The 15,733-nt window shown below is 38.5% G+C and overlaps 1 protein-coding gene across 15 annotated transcripts in view; it reads right to left on the minus strand.

Annotated features, from left to right (window-relative positions):
* HUWE1 (HECT, UBA and WWE domain containing E3 ubiquitin protein ligase 1) overlaps window positions 1–15,733 on the minus strand; it is a 164,475-nt gene that overhangs the window by 39,493 nt on the left and 109,249 nt on the right. For all 15 annotated transcript variants that reach the window (XM_055119788.1, XM_055119784.1, XM_055119790.1 and 12 more), the window contains 10 exons: window positions 15,305–15,432; window positions 14,532–14,613; window positions 13,811–13,987; window positions 12,657–12,813; window positions 11,998–12,356; window positions 9,607–9,802; window positions 7,252–7,419; window positions 5,384–5,529; window positions 4,995–5,061; window positions 2,225–2,439 (listed from right to left, as the gene is read on the minus strand). In XM_055119788.1, the coding sequence (XP_054975763.1) occupies window positions 2,225–2,439; window positions 4,995–5,061; window positions 5,384–5,529; window positions 7,252–7,419; window positions 9,607–9,802; window positions 11,998–12,356; window positions 12,657–12,813; window positions 13,811–13,987; window positions 14,532–14,613; window positions 15,305–15,432 (1,695 nt within the window). The remainder of the gene's footprint in view (window positions 1–2,224; window positions 2,440–4,994; window positions 5,062–5,383; window positions 5,530–7,251; window positions 7,420–9,606; window positions 9,803–11,997; window positions 12,357–12,656; window positions 12,814–13,810; window positions 13,988–14,531; window positions 14,614–15,304; window positions 15,433–15,733) is intronic.

The raw sequence follows: 15,733 nt of genomic DNA on the forward strand, positions 1-15,733 counted from the left end.
TAAAGATTTTTTTGTCTAATTAAAAAAAACGTGTTATATAAATTTCAACTATAATTGTCACAAACTAGTGAAAGCTTGAACTAAATGCCTAACATTATACACTCTACAGTTATAAAGGGAGCTTAATAGAAAACAAGAAAAAAAGACCAGAATGGATACTCAAAAAAAAGGGAATAGCTAAATGGGCAATGAAGGCAATTTAAACAAGTTTTAATTTAAATTCTTAATTTTAACCATAATTCAAAACCACTAAAATGGTTAAAATAAAAAAAAAATTAAAAAGGCCAAACATTGTAAAGAAGGTAAAACAATCCAAACTCCCATATGCTGTGGTAGTGGTACACAGATACAACACATTTTGGAAAGAATGTGTTCAAGAAACCAGTTATTCTACTCATAGGCATTTATTGCCCAACAGAAATGCTTATACATGCTCACCAAGCAATATGAGCATGAAGGGGGCTGGAGCGATAACACAGCGGGTAGAGCATTTGCCTTGCATGTGGCAGACCCAGGTTCAATTCCCAGTATCACATATGGAGCTCTGAGCACCATCAGGGGGTAATTCCTGAGTACAGAGCCAGGAGTGACCCCTCTGCATCACCGGGTGTGACCCAAAAAGGAAAAAAAAGAGTATGAAGGTACCTCTCTGTAATACTTATAAATGGAAAATACCTTATTGCATATAAAAATTTTGTGGTGCACTCAGAATTCCAAACATCAATGAAAATAAATCATTAACTATATGAACCATAGCTACTATGAATCATTCAAACATGTAAGCAAAAGAAGCTAGACAAATGGGAATACATATTGTAAGCTTCCTTGACATGAAGTAAAAAACAAATCTATGGCAATAGAATACCTTATGGAAGCACAAAGGGTGGCAGGGGGAACAGTTTTTGAGAGGTCCATAGTATTTAATTTAGCCCATGAAAAGTAAAAATACTTGTGCTTTAAAAACTTGAAGTTAGAAAAGAGTTTAATAAATCAGAAACGTCATATACTTTGTCTGAAATATTATCTTTGATATTTTCAGACCTTTTATGCATACTAACCACAAAATTACCACTCTCTCTCCCCTACAACCATTGTCCACTTTATGAACCTCCCCATCCTGATAACCACTTTTAACAGATATGGAAACATGAGGGCAGGAGAAATAATACAGTGGGTAGGATCCTTGCCTTGCACACTGCTGATTAGTTTGAACCTCAGCACCAAATACAGTCCTTGGAGCATAGCCAGGAGTGATCTCTGAGCACAGAGGCAGGAGTAAAGACTGAACAATGCTGAGTATGGCGCCAAACCCAAAACACCACCAGATATGGAAACATGGTATCATTTTCTGAAGTACCTTGAAAATCTAACCCAGTGATAATTCCTATCAGGACATGTAAAATATGACTTCATTCTTTCCCACAGTACTTTATTATCCCCTAAATACCTTTCATGTAGAAAACTCTCATATTCCATTGTCTCTTCCGATCATTTCCACTTCTAACAAAACATGGATTAAAGGGGGGGAAGCTAGGAAAAAATTTTGAGGGGCTGGAGCAATAGTACAGCAGGTAGGGCACTTGCCTTACATGCGGCCAACCTGGGTTCGATTCCCAGCATCTCATATGGTCCCCCTAGCACTGCCAGGAGTAATTCCTGAGTGCAAAGCCAGTAGTAACCCCTGTGCACTGCCGGGTGGGAGGGAGGGAAGGAGGAAGGGAGGGAGGGAGGAAGGGAGGGAGGGAGGGAAGGAAGGAAGGAAGGAAGGAAGGAAGGAAGGAAGGAAGGAAGGAAGGAAGGAAGGAATTACGACCCTTGATTTCCTCTTTGCCCTCCAAATTCAATTTTTGTTAATTTCCACCCTTTAAACATCTGTTCAACTTACCCCTCTTACCTCACCCCCCCAATTTCATCACGTTCCTGTATTACCTAGATTACTATAACAGATTCCTAACTGGTTTCTCTGATTCCAATCTTGCCTTTTACAGTCTCCACACTGCAGACCAAGTGATTTTCTACAAAACAAATTTACAAATTGCATCACCTCACTCCTTGCAGTGATTCTGGTAGCTCTATGTCATGGGAAAATTTTAATGTGTCTCATGAGGCCCCCTGCCTCTCATCACTGGTCTAGCATACACAAGTTCTAAGGAAAGTGCCCAACACACAGTAGGTATCCATATGATGCCAGTATAAAAACTTTAGCGGAATTTGGAAATATTACCTCTTTGATCAGCTCAGACTGGCCCACAGTGTAGCTGTAGTTGGCAATCAAGGTAGCAATACCAACGTAGGATCTCACCAACTCTGCCAGAAGACGAAGAATAGTAGAGGTGGGCATTAAAGGTTTGCTGCCCTTGCCTTTCTGCTTGCCTTCCTCAGATGCCCGGTCCCCTTCTTTATCTTTCTTTCCATCACGAGCCTCATCTGGAGTTGAAGCTGTTGAGAAAGCCAAAAAATGATTCAATCCCACAATAGGAAATTGGCAGTTATGCCTTAGGTGGAAAGAACGTTACTACTGGCTTTGGGCCAGCTGTACAAATACAATGCCTCCCTTATACTGTACTGGAAAGATACTTAGCTAAAATAACCTGTCTCGAAGAATTGATCTGTAGGGATATAAGGGATAGCAAGCAGGAAATCTATGCCGAACTGTTCATATTAGTTACTTCATTTCCTTCATCTAAAATTTAACTTTAAGCTCCATAAATACCTTACAAGGGGTTGGAGAGACAGTTCAATGAGCTGAGTGCACGCTTTCCACATGGAAGGCTCAAATATTATCCCAGGCACCACACGTTTCCCTGAGTATTGACAATCAACTCTCAGGGGAAGAGACCCCTGAACACTGAGTTAGGACAAGCCCCCAGCAATGTCAGGTTGTGGTCCCCCCCAAAAAAAAGGGGATAAATACTATATTGCTGATTCTCAAAATTAGTATCTTATTATATATCTATCTAGTATAACTCAAACAGTTATTTTCTCTATAAATGATTTTCTGACTCAGACATACTGAGACACTATTATGTCATGTGTGTAGTAAACCAGATTTCCAATGACCAGTGGTTTTCACAGGTGCCGGACTGCAACTATAGATCTACCCCATGATAAATTCCTATAGGTTCAGGGATTGCATTAAATTTAGTATCTACTATAATATGTTTCATAATGGGCACTCTTCATATCAACGATCAACTAATTTTTGACAAAGAAACTTGATACATAAAGTGGAATAAAGAAAGCCTCTTCAACATATGGCGCTTGGAAAATTGTTAACCACATGTAAAAAATAAAGCTGGATCCAATTCTCACACTTTACATAGTAGTCAATTCAAAATGGTCAGAAAACTTAAATCAGATTTTGTGATCAGACCAGAATCCATAAAATACACTGAGGAAAATATAGGCAAAGCACTCCAAGATTTTGGACTGTGAAGGTATTTTTCAATGATATGATTCCACTGGAAAAGGCAATAGAAATAAAAATAAACGAACACACCCAAACAAATGGGAGAAAATAGTCACATCAGTAAAGGATTAATATCATAAAGAACTTTTAAAGATCAACAACAAAAAGTCAAAAACCATTCTGAAAAATTGAGTTTACAAAACAAACACATTGTTGGATGAGAAATAGGCGCATGGAAAATGTGTTGTTCATCATCACTTATTATCAGGGAAATCCAAATCAAGACAATATTATCTCACACCACAAGAATAGTACACATTCCCCAAAAACAGGAATTATCTGCATTGATGGGGATGTGATGAAAAAGAAACTCTCATCCACTGCTGGTAGGAGTATTATCTGGCTTAACCGCTATAGAAAACAATATGGAGGTGTCTCAGTAAAGGAAGAATAGAGTTGCCATATGACCTAGCAATTCCACTTTTTGGTTATTTAACCCAAGATACAAGAACATTCATTCAAAAAGAACACATACACAGCATTATTCATTATTACTCTTAGTATAATAAAGAGTATAATGAATCAACCCAAGTGTCCAACGACAAATGAGGGGATAATTAAGGTATGGCATACATACATAATGAAATAACATGTAGCTGTAAGGAATGATGAAATTATACAATTCCCTACAATTTGGAGAGGGCGAACACTGCGTAATCTCACATGTGGTGCACAAGACAACAGGAAAAGAGAACACAAGATATCAAAGAGGGAGGGATACTTAGATTACCCTGGACCCTAGATTGTAGAAATGAGAAGGAAAGGGAAGGAAAAAGAAAAATAATCAACTGGATAAGTAAGAAGAGGAAAACAAGAGATAAGAGGGATAGTCGTCAGGAGCCTCAGGCTCATCAGTGTTGCTGAGGTGTGATATATGTGTATGTCTAAATTATAGAGCCAACAACACTGTAAGCATGAGACTCAAACTATAGTAACTAAAGTTTTAAAACGTGCCAGTCAGAAAATAAAATAAAATTTAAGCTAATTAAAAAAAAATAAAACGTGCCAGTCAGGCTGAGGGGTGGGGGACACTGGAAGGAAGCTAACACTGGTTTAGTATTAAAACGTAATGCCTAAAACACTATTTTGGGGGGGGGTTGGGTCACACACAGAGATGCTCAGGGGTTACTCCTGATTCTGCACTCAGGGGACCCTATGGGATGCTAGGAATCAAATCTGGGTTGGCTGAGTGCAAGGCAAACGCCCTACCCACTTTACTATTGCTCCAGCCCCTGAAACACTATTATGAACAACTAAGTAAATCAAGGTGTGTTAATGAAAAATCTAAAAATTTTAAAAAGAACCATAGGAGAATAAAAGAAAAAATCATAACTATTTACTGAATTAAGCTATAGTTCTATTAACTTTTGCATAAGTATTTAGACACAGAACATAGCTTTGAGAAAGATTACTTAGACAAGTAAATATGACAATTATGCCTAAATTCCTTTATTCCATGACCGGATCACCCAAAGTTTCTTCAAGTTGTTCATTCAAGAAATATGAAGAGAGAAAATATCATTACCTTCTACTTGAGATGTCACAGATGCAGAATTCTCGGTGGAGGTACCATCTGCAGCAAAGACCTGACTCTATGGAAAAAGAAACATGTAAGTCATACTGATTTCATAGACAAGAGTACCCCAAAGCACGATGTATTCCAGGGAATTAGCTATACATGCTATAGTCATTCTCAATATGCTATTTTAACTATCTTTACTCCATGTATATAAAATATGTGAGTAAGCCATCAGATAATTAAAAGTAACAGGGAGACTGGGAGAAATGACAATTCTGGGAACATCCAAACCAGATTTTAATTTTTAGGCAATAGATACAATTTCAGTATTGACTTGACTGATTTCTCTGACATTAATTCTAAATACTAAGGAAACAGGAATGGAATTGACTTACATTGATAGAAAAACCTGACTGTGTATAAAAATCACTGCCTTGACGAGTGAGTGACCGGTACTGCTGGTATACATCGTCACCCATGTCTTGGAGAAGCTGGCCAACTTCCTGGGTCATACCCCCAGGTTTAGAATCAGATTTTTCTGCTAGAAAAACAAAACAGTAAACAATTTTAAAGTATGAAATGCTGATGCCCTTCTGGTAGCTACGTCAATTTCAATTTAAGTTGCTACAATGATTTATTATTACTGCTAAATAAAGCACATGAGCAAATGCAGCATATATATACATAACCCAAATAAATTTCTTTATGATTATCAGTAAATGTTTCATCATGAAAAAAATTTGGCTTTTAGGCCATACCAGTTGTGCAAGGACTTACTCCTAGTGGGGTTCTAGGAAACGAAGCAGGGTTGGCTGTGAGCAAGGCAAGTGCTCCACTCACTGTACTATATCTCCCTTGCCCCACATGTTTTATCTTTACACATACTTTATATACTTATATACCCAGGACTGTGTAAAAGTTTCTCAGGCAATAAGGAGTTAGTTGTATGTGGAAAAAGAAACTCTAGTATAAAAAAAGAAAAAATAATGCTGAAATAAAGCTTTAAGCATGCTATCACAGGCTTTTTACCTTATGCTCCTCAATTTCCTCAGTTGTCATTATTAAACTTAAAAACCACACTTAGTGGTTTTTAAGCCTTCTACAGTTGGAGGTCAATAAATGGATGCTACATTTTTGTTTTTGTTTTTGAGCCACACCTGGCTGGCTGTGCTCAGGATCACTCTTGGTGGTTATCAGATGACCATCAGTGTTGGCTTCGTGCAAGAAAAGTATTTTAACCCTGATACCATCTCTTTGACCCAACAGGTGATAGTTTCCTGAAAGTGCTTCCTATGAGGTTTAGTAAGATTTGTGGAGGGTGTGGGGGCTAAAATTCTGTGGTTGTAGAGTACCTCTGTATAGGGAAGCGTGGATAAAAAGCATAGAAAACATAGATTTTCTTGATTTACTAGAATTTTGGGATCCATGAAAATCATTCATGATTCTCCTAGAACTTAATTACCTTTAGTTACTAGGTAGGTAAAAAGGTAGCCTAGCATGGCAGTCTTTTTTGCAGGATGGGGGTAGGACACATCTGGCAATGCTCAGGGGTTAATTCCTGGCTGTTCATTCAGGAATCACTCTTGGCAGTGCTTGGGGGCCATATGGGATGCCTGGGATCAAACCTGTGTACAAGCCAAGTGCCTTACCCACTCTAGTAATGTTCTGGCCCTTGGCATGGTAGTCTTGAAGGTCAGGACTTCAAATATTGTTCTGTTTTTCTAGCTATTTTGATAAGATAATTTTGTTCCTCAGTGTTAAAATACTCCAGTTCCTATTTCATCTTTAGTGGCTGAAACAATACATATTACCTCTCCCCACTACTGCAGTAAGGGCATAGGGTACTGTTCCTGATGGTAGAAAAACCAAACAGTGCTGGAGATCAAGACCAGGGCTTCCAAAAGCAAAGGAATGGATTCAAATCCCATGAGCCAACTCCTAGGCTCTTAATTTTCTCCCTTTTATCTTTGTTCATTCTTCCCTCTTCTGACAGACCTCACTCTGTCAATCTCATCCTTAACATTTCAAAAATCACTTGTTCTAAGAATATTCCCTACAGATCTTACCCCCCAACAAATTAGATGCTTTCCCTAGGAATCACAACTAGGAACTACCCTGTTATCTATTATAGTGTATGGTTCTTATTTCTTCAGAAGTGTATTGCAATTCTTGAGTCCAAAAGTTTGAAATGCGGTGAATGCTCATTAAACCACAAATTGGTAGAAAAGATTCAGGCAAAGCGCCCTGAGATAGACCAGCATACCTTCTTCTGGAGCATGGTATGCAGCCAGGGCATTCAGCATATCATAGATCACTTCCTTGATAGTGTCAGGAATGACAGGCAGAGGTGAGGGCTTCAAAGGGGTTGTCTTCACCAGCTGTACAGCATTAGGACCTTTAATTCTAAGATTCTCAAATTCATCATCTGAAGCTAAGCCAAAGTGAAAGAAAAATCAGTCAACAGTGATTTTATATCCACAGTTGGTTACTGAACAAAAACTCAGAAAGGAGCTCTGGACATGAAGTCCTAACAGAAAATATGGCTTTTACTGTCCCCAAATCCTACAGTATTTAATACAGCAGTGCCAAATAATAAAATCAGTACAGTGTTTGGAATTGGGGACGATTTCATTTTGTAATGCAGTCATATTACAGGATAATAGCCAAATTACTTGTACAAACCTCAATTTGATAATTCTTGATATCTGAGGATTAAATGAGAACAATACATGAGAAATACACAGCCAAAAGGCAGACACAAATCTATGGCTCCCAAATCCATTAATTACCCATCCAAAAAGCATAGTTTTACAAAGAAGATGAAAGGTTGGTACCATAATCACTAAAACCGTTTTCTCATCTACAACTATCATCTTTCTACTCCTAAATATGTTTGACTTCCTGAAGTGAAGGCTCTTTTTTACACAAGACCACCAAAAAAATTTAACACAGGTATGATTATATTACTGAATCCAGGCAGTACTCAAATTTCCCAGATGCCCATTATTTGGATCCAGAATGCAATCAAGGTTATTAGTAGTTACCAATCTCTAGTCCACCTTTACATAGGAGATCCCTGAATGCTTTTGTTTCATGAAAAGTTCCTTTTATGTGTTCTATTGTTGGGCTATGTCTAGTCATAGTGCACAGGGGCTATTCCTGGCTTGCTGCTTTAGGCTCACCTCTCAAAGAGTGCCAAGAGATGGAACCTGGACCTCTTCCATGTGAAACATGCACAACAGCTCATTGAGCTCTTTCTGGACCCACAAGTATTTTTGAAGAAACTAGGTCAGCTGTAGTATTGACTGTTTAACTATTTCTTTTATGACAAGAACACATGGATGATATGAGTCACATCCATTTGTATCACATTTCAAACTAAAGCATTCACTGCGTTATAGATGGCCAACAAACATGAATGATCACGATTAGGGAAATGAAAATCAAACAACAATGAGATATAATTTCACACTGGTCAGAATGGCACATATCCAAAAGTTTGGAAATAGCCAGCATTGGCTGAGTTGTGGTGAGAAAGCAACCACTCATCAATTAATGTCGTTTGGTTCAGTCTATATAGAAAGCAATAAGGAACTATAGAACTACTATACAATCCAGTGATAACCCCCCCACCATTTTTGGTGATACCACTACTTTTGGCATCTATCTCCAAAACACAAATCATTTGAAAAGATATATGCACACATATATTCATAGACACACTTAGTAAAATAGCCAAGATACGGAAAGAAATCAAATGCCCAAATACAGATCAATCGATCAAGAAGTCGTATAAACACAATGAATTATTACATAGCTCTAAGAAAGAACAAAATCATGGAATTCAGTTTGTGGCAACATGGTCGAACAAGATTTATGGTGCTGAGTAAAGTCAGTCTGAAGGAAAGTGACAGATTCAGAATGGTCTCTCTCATATGTGGGACTAAAAGACACACAGCAAGGTAGTAACAAAGGTACAAAGGCACCACAATGGGAGAAATGGTTAATACAATTGAGTTGAGGAGACTGGAAAGGAGGGGTCTTAGGGTAGAGAGAGGGAGAGGGTACGATGATGATGGGTATGGTATTGGAATTATGTTCATGAGAAACCATTATTAATAGCACCATAAACCACTGAATCTCAACAAAAAATAAATTCACTTTATTAAAGCCCTATACTGCACCAAGACACACTATGACTTTGTTTCCTTTGTGAAAGGAATAGATAATTCCCAATACAGTTCAGAAGGCTATATGGTACCAGGGATTGAAGTGAGCTCTTTCTCAAATGCAACTGCTTGGTTTAAACTTTGATATAGAGAAACCCACTCTAAGGAGGGGTTAGCTCAAACACAATGTCAGCTAGCTACAAGATAAACAGGAGCTCCTTAATAGCAAAAACAAGACAGTGAATGAATCCTCAGTATCACTGGTGGTTATACCACAAGCTAAGAACCAGAGAAGCTACTAAAATACCTCTGAATTAAACCACATTATTATAACCAGCCAAAGCCCCAGTGATTTTCCAAGTTAGAGTTCTCATAAAATAAATCATTTGGAGTTATATAATTATTGATTATAGATTTCAATGGCTCAAAGGTTGGAAGGAGAAACGCACCAGTTCCTGAGCCTCTAGGGGCTGGAAGGGCAATACGAATACAGCAGTTGGCTACTTCTGTGAAAATGTCTGGATTGCGGCATGCAGCTGGCCCAAGGACACGAAGGATGTAGTTGATCTCTCGAGAGCCAAGACTGCCAGACACAACACCAGAGGTAGTGCTTCCAGCTCCACTTGTAGCTGCTGAGCGAACAACCTAATAAAGGGAGAAACACTGCTGTTATTAAAGACCAATTTCTGAAACTATAAAGAATTACCAAGGATCAAAATATTATCCAATCTCTGTCACAAGACAACAAATGACAGCTCTTGATTTTGAAAAGAAAGGTACACTTGGCCTAAAATCTCATTCCTTATCAGTTCACAATACATGGCTAATTAAGAAGAAAATGGTACAAAATTAGAAAAAATAGCATATGATCTGTATAAAATTGGGAACTGTCCTATCACAGGTCCATCTAAGATTATTGTTCCTATATTTAAGTATCATTAGCTAACTTTCCCCAATTCAGTTCCAATTTTAAATCACTGGTTCAAATTCTAAAAATATGCAATAATGTCACGAACTTAGCATATAAGAATAAATCTATAAAGTTTTTCTTTATGCCCCCAAGCCAGGCTAGTTTAAGTTAGGAGATACCAATCTACACAATGGTTGTTTTGATACCTCATGGTTTAAATACTGCTATGCTTTTTTGTCTCATAAAATGACTCACTACTCATAGAAAATAAAGAAACGTAAAAAAAAAGAATTCAGTGATGAAGAGACAGCACAGTGGGTAGGGTACTTGTCTTGCATGTAGCTGACCCAAGTTCGATCTTCAGCAACCCATACGGTCTCCTGAGCCTACTAGAAGTGATATCTAAATGCAGTCAGGAATAACCCCTGAGCACAGATGTGGCCTAATCCCATACACCCAATAATAAAGAAAATACCAAGAACTGCTCGCACGGCAGAGCCTGGCAAGTTAGCCATGGCATGTTTGATATGCCAAAAATAGTAACAAGTTTCACAATGGAGACGTTACTGGTGCCCGCTTGAGCAAATCGATGAACAACATGACGACAGTGCTACAGTGCTACCAAGGGGCCATAGAGCTAGTACAAGGTTTTAAAGGTGCTTGCCTTGCATGCAGCCAAAACCTTACTTAATTTCCATAAAACATAACTCATATGGACCCCGAGCACTGCCAGGAGTGTTCTCTAAGCAGAGCCAGGATTAAGCCCTGAGTACCACTAGGTATAAACCTCCCCCACAAACACCTTCCTCAATAATTCTACCATATTTTTCGCTATCTATTATCAACTATATTCACAAAAACATCTTTTGGAATCAGAATATTTTTCTTACCAAATTAGTTATGTTCCTTATTTACATGTTGTTTTTCAGGCTGCATTATAAAATCACTGTCATTTCTACCAAAAAGTGTATAAAATGTGCCATAAGTGACTCATCCAGTACTCTGCAGATCATCACCTCACTAGTTTCTTTGTAGTATAAGCATTGTTACAGTGAATACTTTTGAGTACCTTGCTTGGCATATGTGAATTAAGTTATTAGATTAATCTCAGCCACAGAACTTCTAGGTTAAAGGTATCCTAATCTGAAAATAGCAAATGTCATCCAATGCACTAATTTTCACTCCTACCAAAACAAGCAAACAAACAACAAACAAACAAAAGCAAAACAGGGGTAATGCCTGGTTCTCCACACCATTACCTGCAAGGGATATTATCAAGCATTTACATTTGGCCAACTTGATACACTAAAACTGTCACTGATCTTCCTTTGCCCCACATACCCCCAATCCTTTAGGCACCAATTTTTCTTTGTTTCTACAAGAACCTGTATTTTAACCACTATTTGAAAGCTGTATATAAGTTATCAATTATTTTTTTGCTTTGGGACCACACTCTCAATGCTCAGGGGTTTGGTCAAAGCTCTGCACTCAGGAATTACTCCTGGCAGTGCTCAGGGGACAATATGGAATGCCAGGGATCGAACCTGGGTCGGCTATGTGCAGGACAAGTGCCCTATCCACTGGGCTATCTCTCGGGCCCCAAAGGTGGTAAGGTGATGCATGAAACCCTATCAGCAACAGTACTCTAAATCACACTGCAAAAAAATAGACTCGGGTGAATGTGAAGATTACTCCAAATAGGACATGAATGTAATAGAAGGCATTCAAGGTGCCGATTAATTTTTGGTTGACAAAAAAACCTAGATTGCTATAGATAAAGTAATACATTAAAAGCTATTACTAAGTAAATATAAAGGAGAAAATAATGGCTAGATGCCCAACAAAGAACTAGAAGTCTTCTGGTCTGAGACCAAGAACAACCAAGATATGATATAAAGCTTAATCAGCCTCTGACATCAAAAAGACTCACCTTCTCCATGGTATGACGAAGGGTACAGGGATCCTCAATGATATGTCTTAGGAGAAGGGTGACTAGGGGAGTAAACCCATTGAAACCTGAGCTCTGGGTCAAATTCAAGATCATGCGGGTACTTTTCAGTTCTGCAAACATCATGGCATATTTGTGGTCTCGGGTGAGCCTCAGGCAGAGACGCAGTGTGGCATGTAAAGTGTCTGGGTCCACAGGGACTCCTAGCATGCTCACACATGCTCGGATTAAAACAGTCACCATATCTTCTGTCAGGCCCTGGATCAGGATCTCCCCAACTTTAGTTTCTTCTAGGCTTGTTTCCTTTTCAGTATTTGTACTCTCTAGAACCAAGGGGTTATCTACAAATGGCAAAGAGTTGAGACAATTTAACTGGATGTTTTCTCCTGTATCTCTCCCTCTAAAGTAACAAGTAAAGAACTTGAGTCATATTATGAGAAACATCTTGAACAATTCTTAAGACTAAAAAAGACATAAAAAAGACATATTAGTGCGTATATATGCATTAATTAAAAAAAAATCACTCATGACATTATCAGTCAGAGCCATTAAGGCAAAATAGCTTTATGTAAAATACTTCTTGAAAGATTAAAACTATTTGACTGTTTGATTATTAAAACGCTATGATTTTAAGTCTATACCATTGGACTTTTCTTTATGCTTGATATCCATTTCTTTGCTTTCTTCCAGTGTCTTTTCTAGTTCCTGACCACTGCCATTTTTAGAGTTTTTATTGAGCCGTGGTACCCTCAGGAGAGTGAGCATCACTGGGCGCCGATTCCCGGTCTCCTCATTAACCTAGGAATTCAAACAGATAAAAATATCTCTAACAAGAAAAAGGAAGAAAAGGAAAAGGAATGAAACTCCCGAGGAAACTGCAGAATAGGAAGGAACCCTGAGAATTTACTCCAACTTATTATCATTTATAGAGAGAAAAGCAGAAGAATCCCAAAAGTAAAGGTAGCATACAAAACTCCTTATAAAGAATTACAAACTTTCCAAACCAGAAGATGTAATCCCCTAACCATTGTCCAATAGTTACCAACTCATTTAAAATAATTTCTAGGGGCCAGAGCAATAATATAGTGGGAACCATACATCACTTGCATGTGGCTGACCCAGGTTCAATCCTAGCACCACATATGGTCCCCAGAGCCTGCCAAGAGTGATCCTGGAGTGCAGAGCCAGGAGTAAGCCCTAACCATCACTGGGTGTGGCCTCCAAACAATAATTTCTAGCCTTGGGATGTTGCAGTGGTGAAGTACATGACTCACATGTATGAGGCCCTAGGCTTGCCAAGAACCCTCACCAAAACAAACCCAAAATCAACCAAAAATTTTTTAAATATTAAAATCATTTCCGGGTATAGTACCCAAGGGACTGGAGTGATAGCACAGCAGGTAGGCTGTTTGTTTGCTTTGCATGCAGCTGACCCGGGATCGATTCCTCCATCCCTCTGAGAGCCCGGCAAGCTTCCAAGAGCATCCTGCCTGCATGGAAGAGCCTGGCAAACTACCCATGGTGTATGTGATATGCCAAAAACAGTAACAACAAGTCTCATAATGGAGACGTTACTGGTGCCCACTCGAGCAAATCAATGAACAACAGGACGATAGTGCTACAGTACCTAAACACCACAAACCCATGGTTTAGCAAATGACTTTAGAAGACTAAATTCTCTGAATACATAACTCTTCAGAGACATGCAGACTGCTTGTTCTGGACGAAGCAACTGAAAAGGCAAATCTAATGCTTCCTTCTTTTCAAGAGTTTATGGTACCAAGCAATCTTGTACCTGCACCATTGTAGTGAACTGTACAGTATATCTTCTTCGGCCTGCAGTGAAACGCACACTTGTCTCCCCAGATTTCCATGCAGAATCAATTGTACTGTTGTTGCTTGCACTGTAGCTACACCAACGCCCAGAGCGGTCATCAAACCAGCGCCAGTTGTTATTATTGGACTGTAAGTACTAAACATAAGAGCACAAAGTTTCTTTGCTTTTCTTACAAGGTTGGTTGTGTGAAATAGTAATTTTATCAGTGTTTATTGATAAAGGTAACCCAAGTGGAAAAATATTCCAGATAGCAGAGAGTATTTTGTTAGACACTTATAGTCACATTAAGTTTCTCTATATGCACAGAACGCTCTATATCTTTGTCTTATGATGTTCTGACTATGTTCCACACAAAGGGAATATTATGTACTGGCACAAAATTCTGTTTCTGAAATGGTTCTGATACAACGTAGTATACATATCTCAGAGTACTTGCTTTATAACAAATTGCTATATTCAGTCCTTCATAAAAATGAGCCACTCCTTTAAACATTTATTTTCAAGTTCCCAGGTCCTTTAGCAAGCAGCACTGTAAAAATATATTACAACTGAGAAATCCAGCTACCAGAATTTGTCACAAGATTTATGCCTTGGTCAGTGTTTTACATTCAGCATCATGCTCACAGTATTCTCTAACAGTCTATCTAGTTATGTTAACTACATGTACTTTATTACAGACCTTAGTCATCTGGGATCTCCTTTTTGAAGAGATGGCTGTCTTTTCATAGAAATCAATTAGGAGCAACACTGGGGTAATCCATCTGAAAAAGAACAAAAGAAGTTATAAGTCTATCTGGGGAAGCAAGAAACCTAACCATCATGAGAAGTCTTACTCATCAAGTACTTTACATTTTTAAAAAATGTAGTACTGCTATTTATTCAGCCATTGATTGAGCTGATTGAATTGGCATCAACTCCACATTACTTAAAAAATTTTTTTTTAAAACTGGTTATCCACTTCACAATTTTTTATGCCCAAACCCAGTAGTACACAGGGATCATTCTTGGCTCTGTAATCACTGATCATTCTTAGCAGTGTTTCAGAGGACCGTATGCAGGGTCGGGAACTGGGGCCATCCTCATGCAAGTCAAAGTCCTTAAAGCTCTCTGTCCTGAACAATTTACCCTAAAAAGTAATGCTCAGGAGGCCTGGGGGCCCCCACTGTGATTCTGTAAACCAGACAATTGAAGCAAGAGTCTCAGTATGTGATACTGCAGCGGGTTTCCAGGGCCATACCTAGTGATGTTCATGTAACCATGTGGTACTGGGAATCAAACCAGAGTCTGGTATTTGCTAAGCATACACCTTAACTGCTTGGCTCTCTCCAGGACCCAGGAACTTTAAAATTTTCATAGAACCAAAGATCTGTTCTATTTGTTCCCAACGAAAAATGCCAGATAAATATATGCGTTTGAGGGACCAAGTCCCCAGGAGAGATACCAGTCACTTACTTTGGGGTCTGCACCTCCTTTTGTTCCTTGGCCGCCTGTAGGCAGGGCTGAACCACTTCTAACAGTTTGATTAGGACATTAAGAATGCCACTAGATTCAACCACCCAAGCACAAGGTAGCTTCAACTCCTGATTGATTAAAGAAAATAAAACATCAATTTTATTCAACATCAAGAATCAGTAAGGTATAATAGAAAAACAAAGGTTAATGCTGACATAATTGGTATAATTAAAGTATTTGAACAAAACCATGACAGTAACTCTACATACCATACTTGAAATTACCACTCCCAAATCCCTAAAAAAACCTCAGTTTAATTAAGACTCAGTTTAATTAATCAAGTGTATACCTTGTAAAACTAAGGCTAATGAGCTTCAAAGTTTATCAAAAGGCATCTGTTAGGTGCAATTCACAGTAACTCTGCTCTAT

Source organism: Sorex araneus, chromosome X (genome assembly GCF_027595985.1).
Source record: "Sorex araneus isolate mSorAra2 chromosome X, mSorAra2.pri, whole genome shotgun sequence".
Classification (NCBI taxonomy): Eukaryota; Metazoa; Chordata; class Mammalia; order Eulipotyphla; family Soricidae; genus Sorex; species Sorex araneus.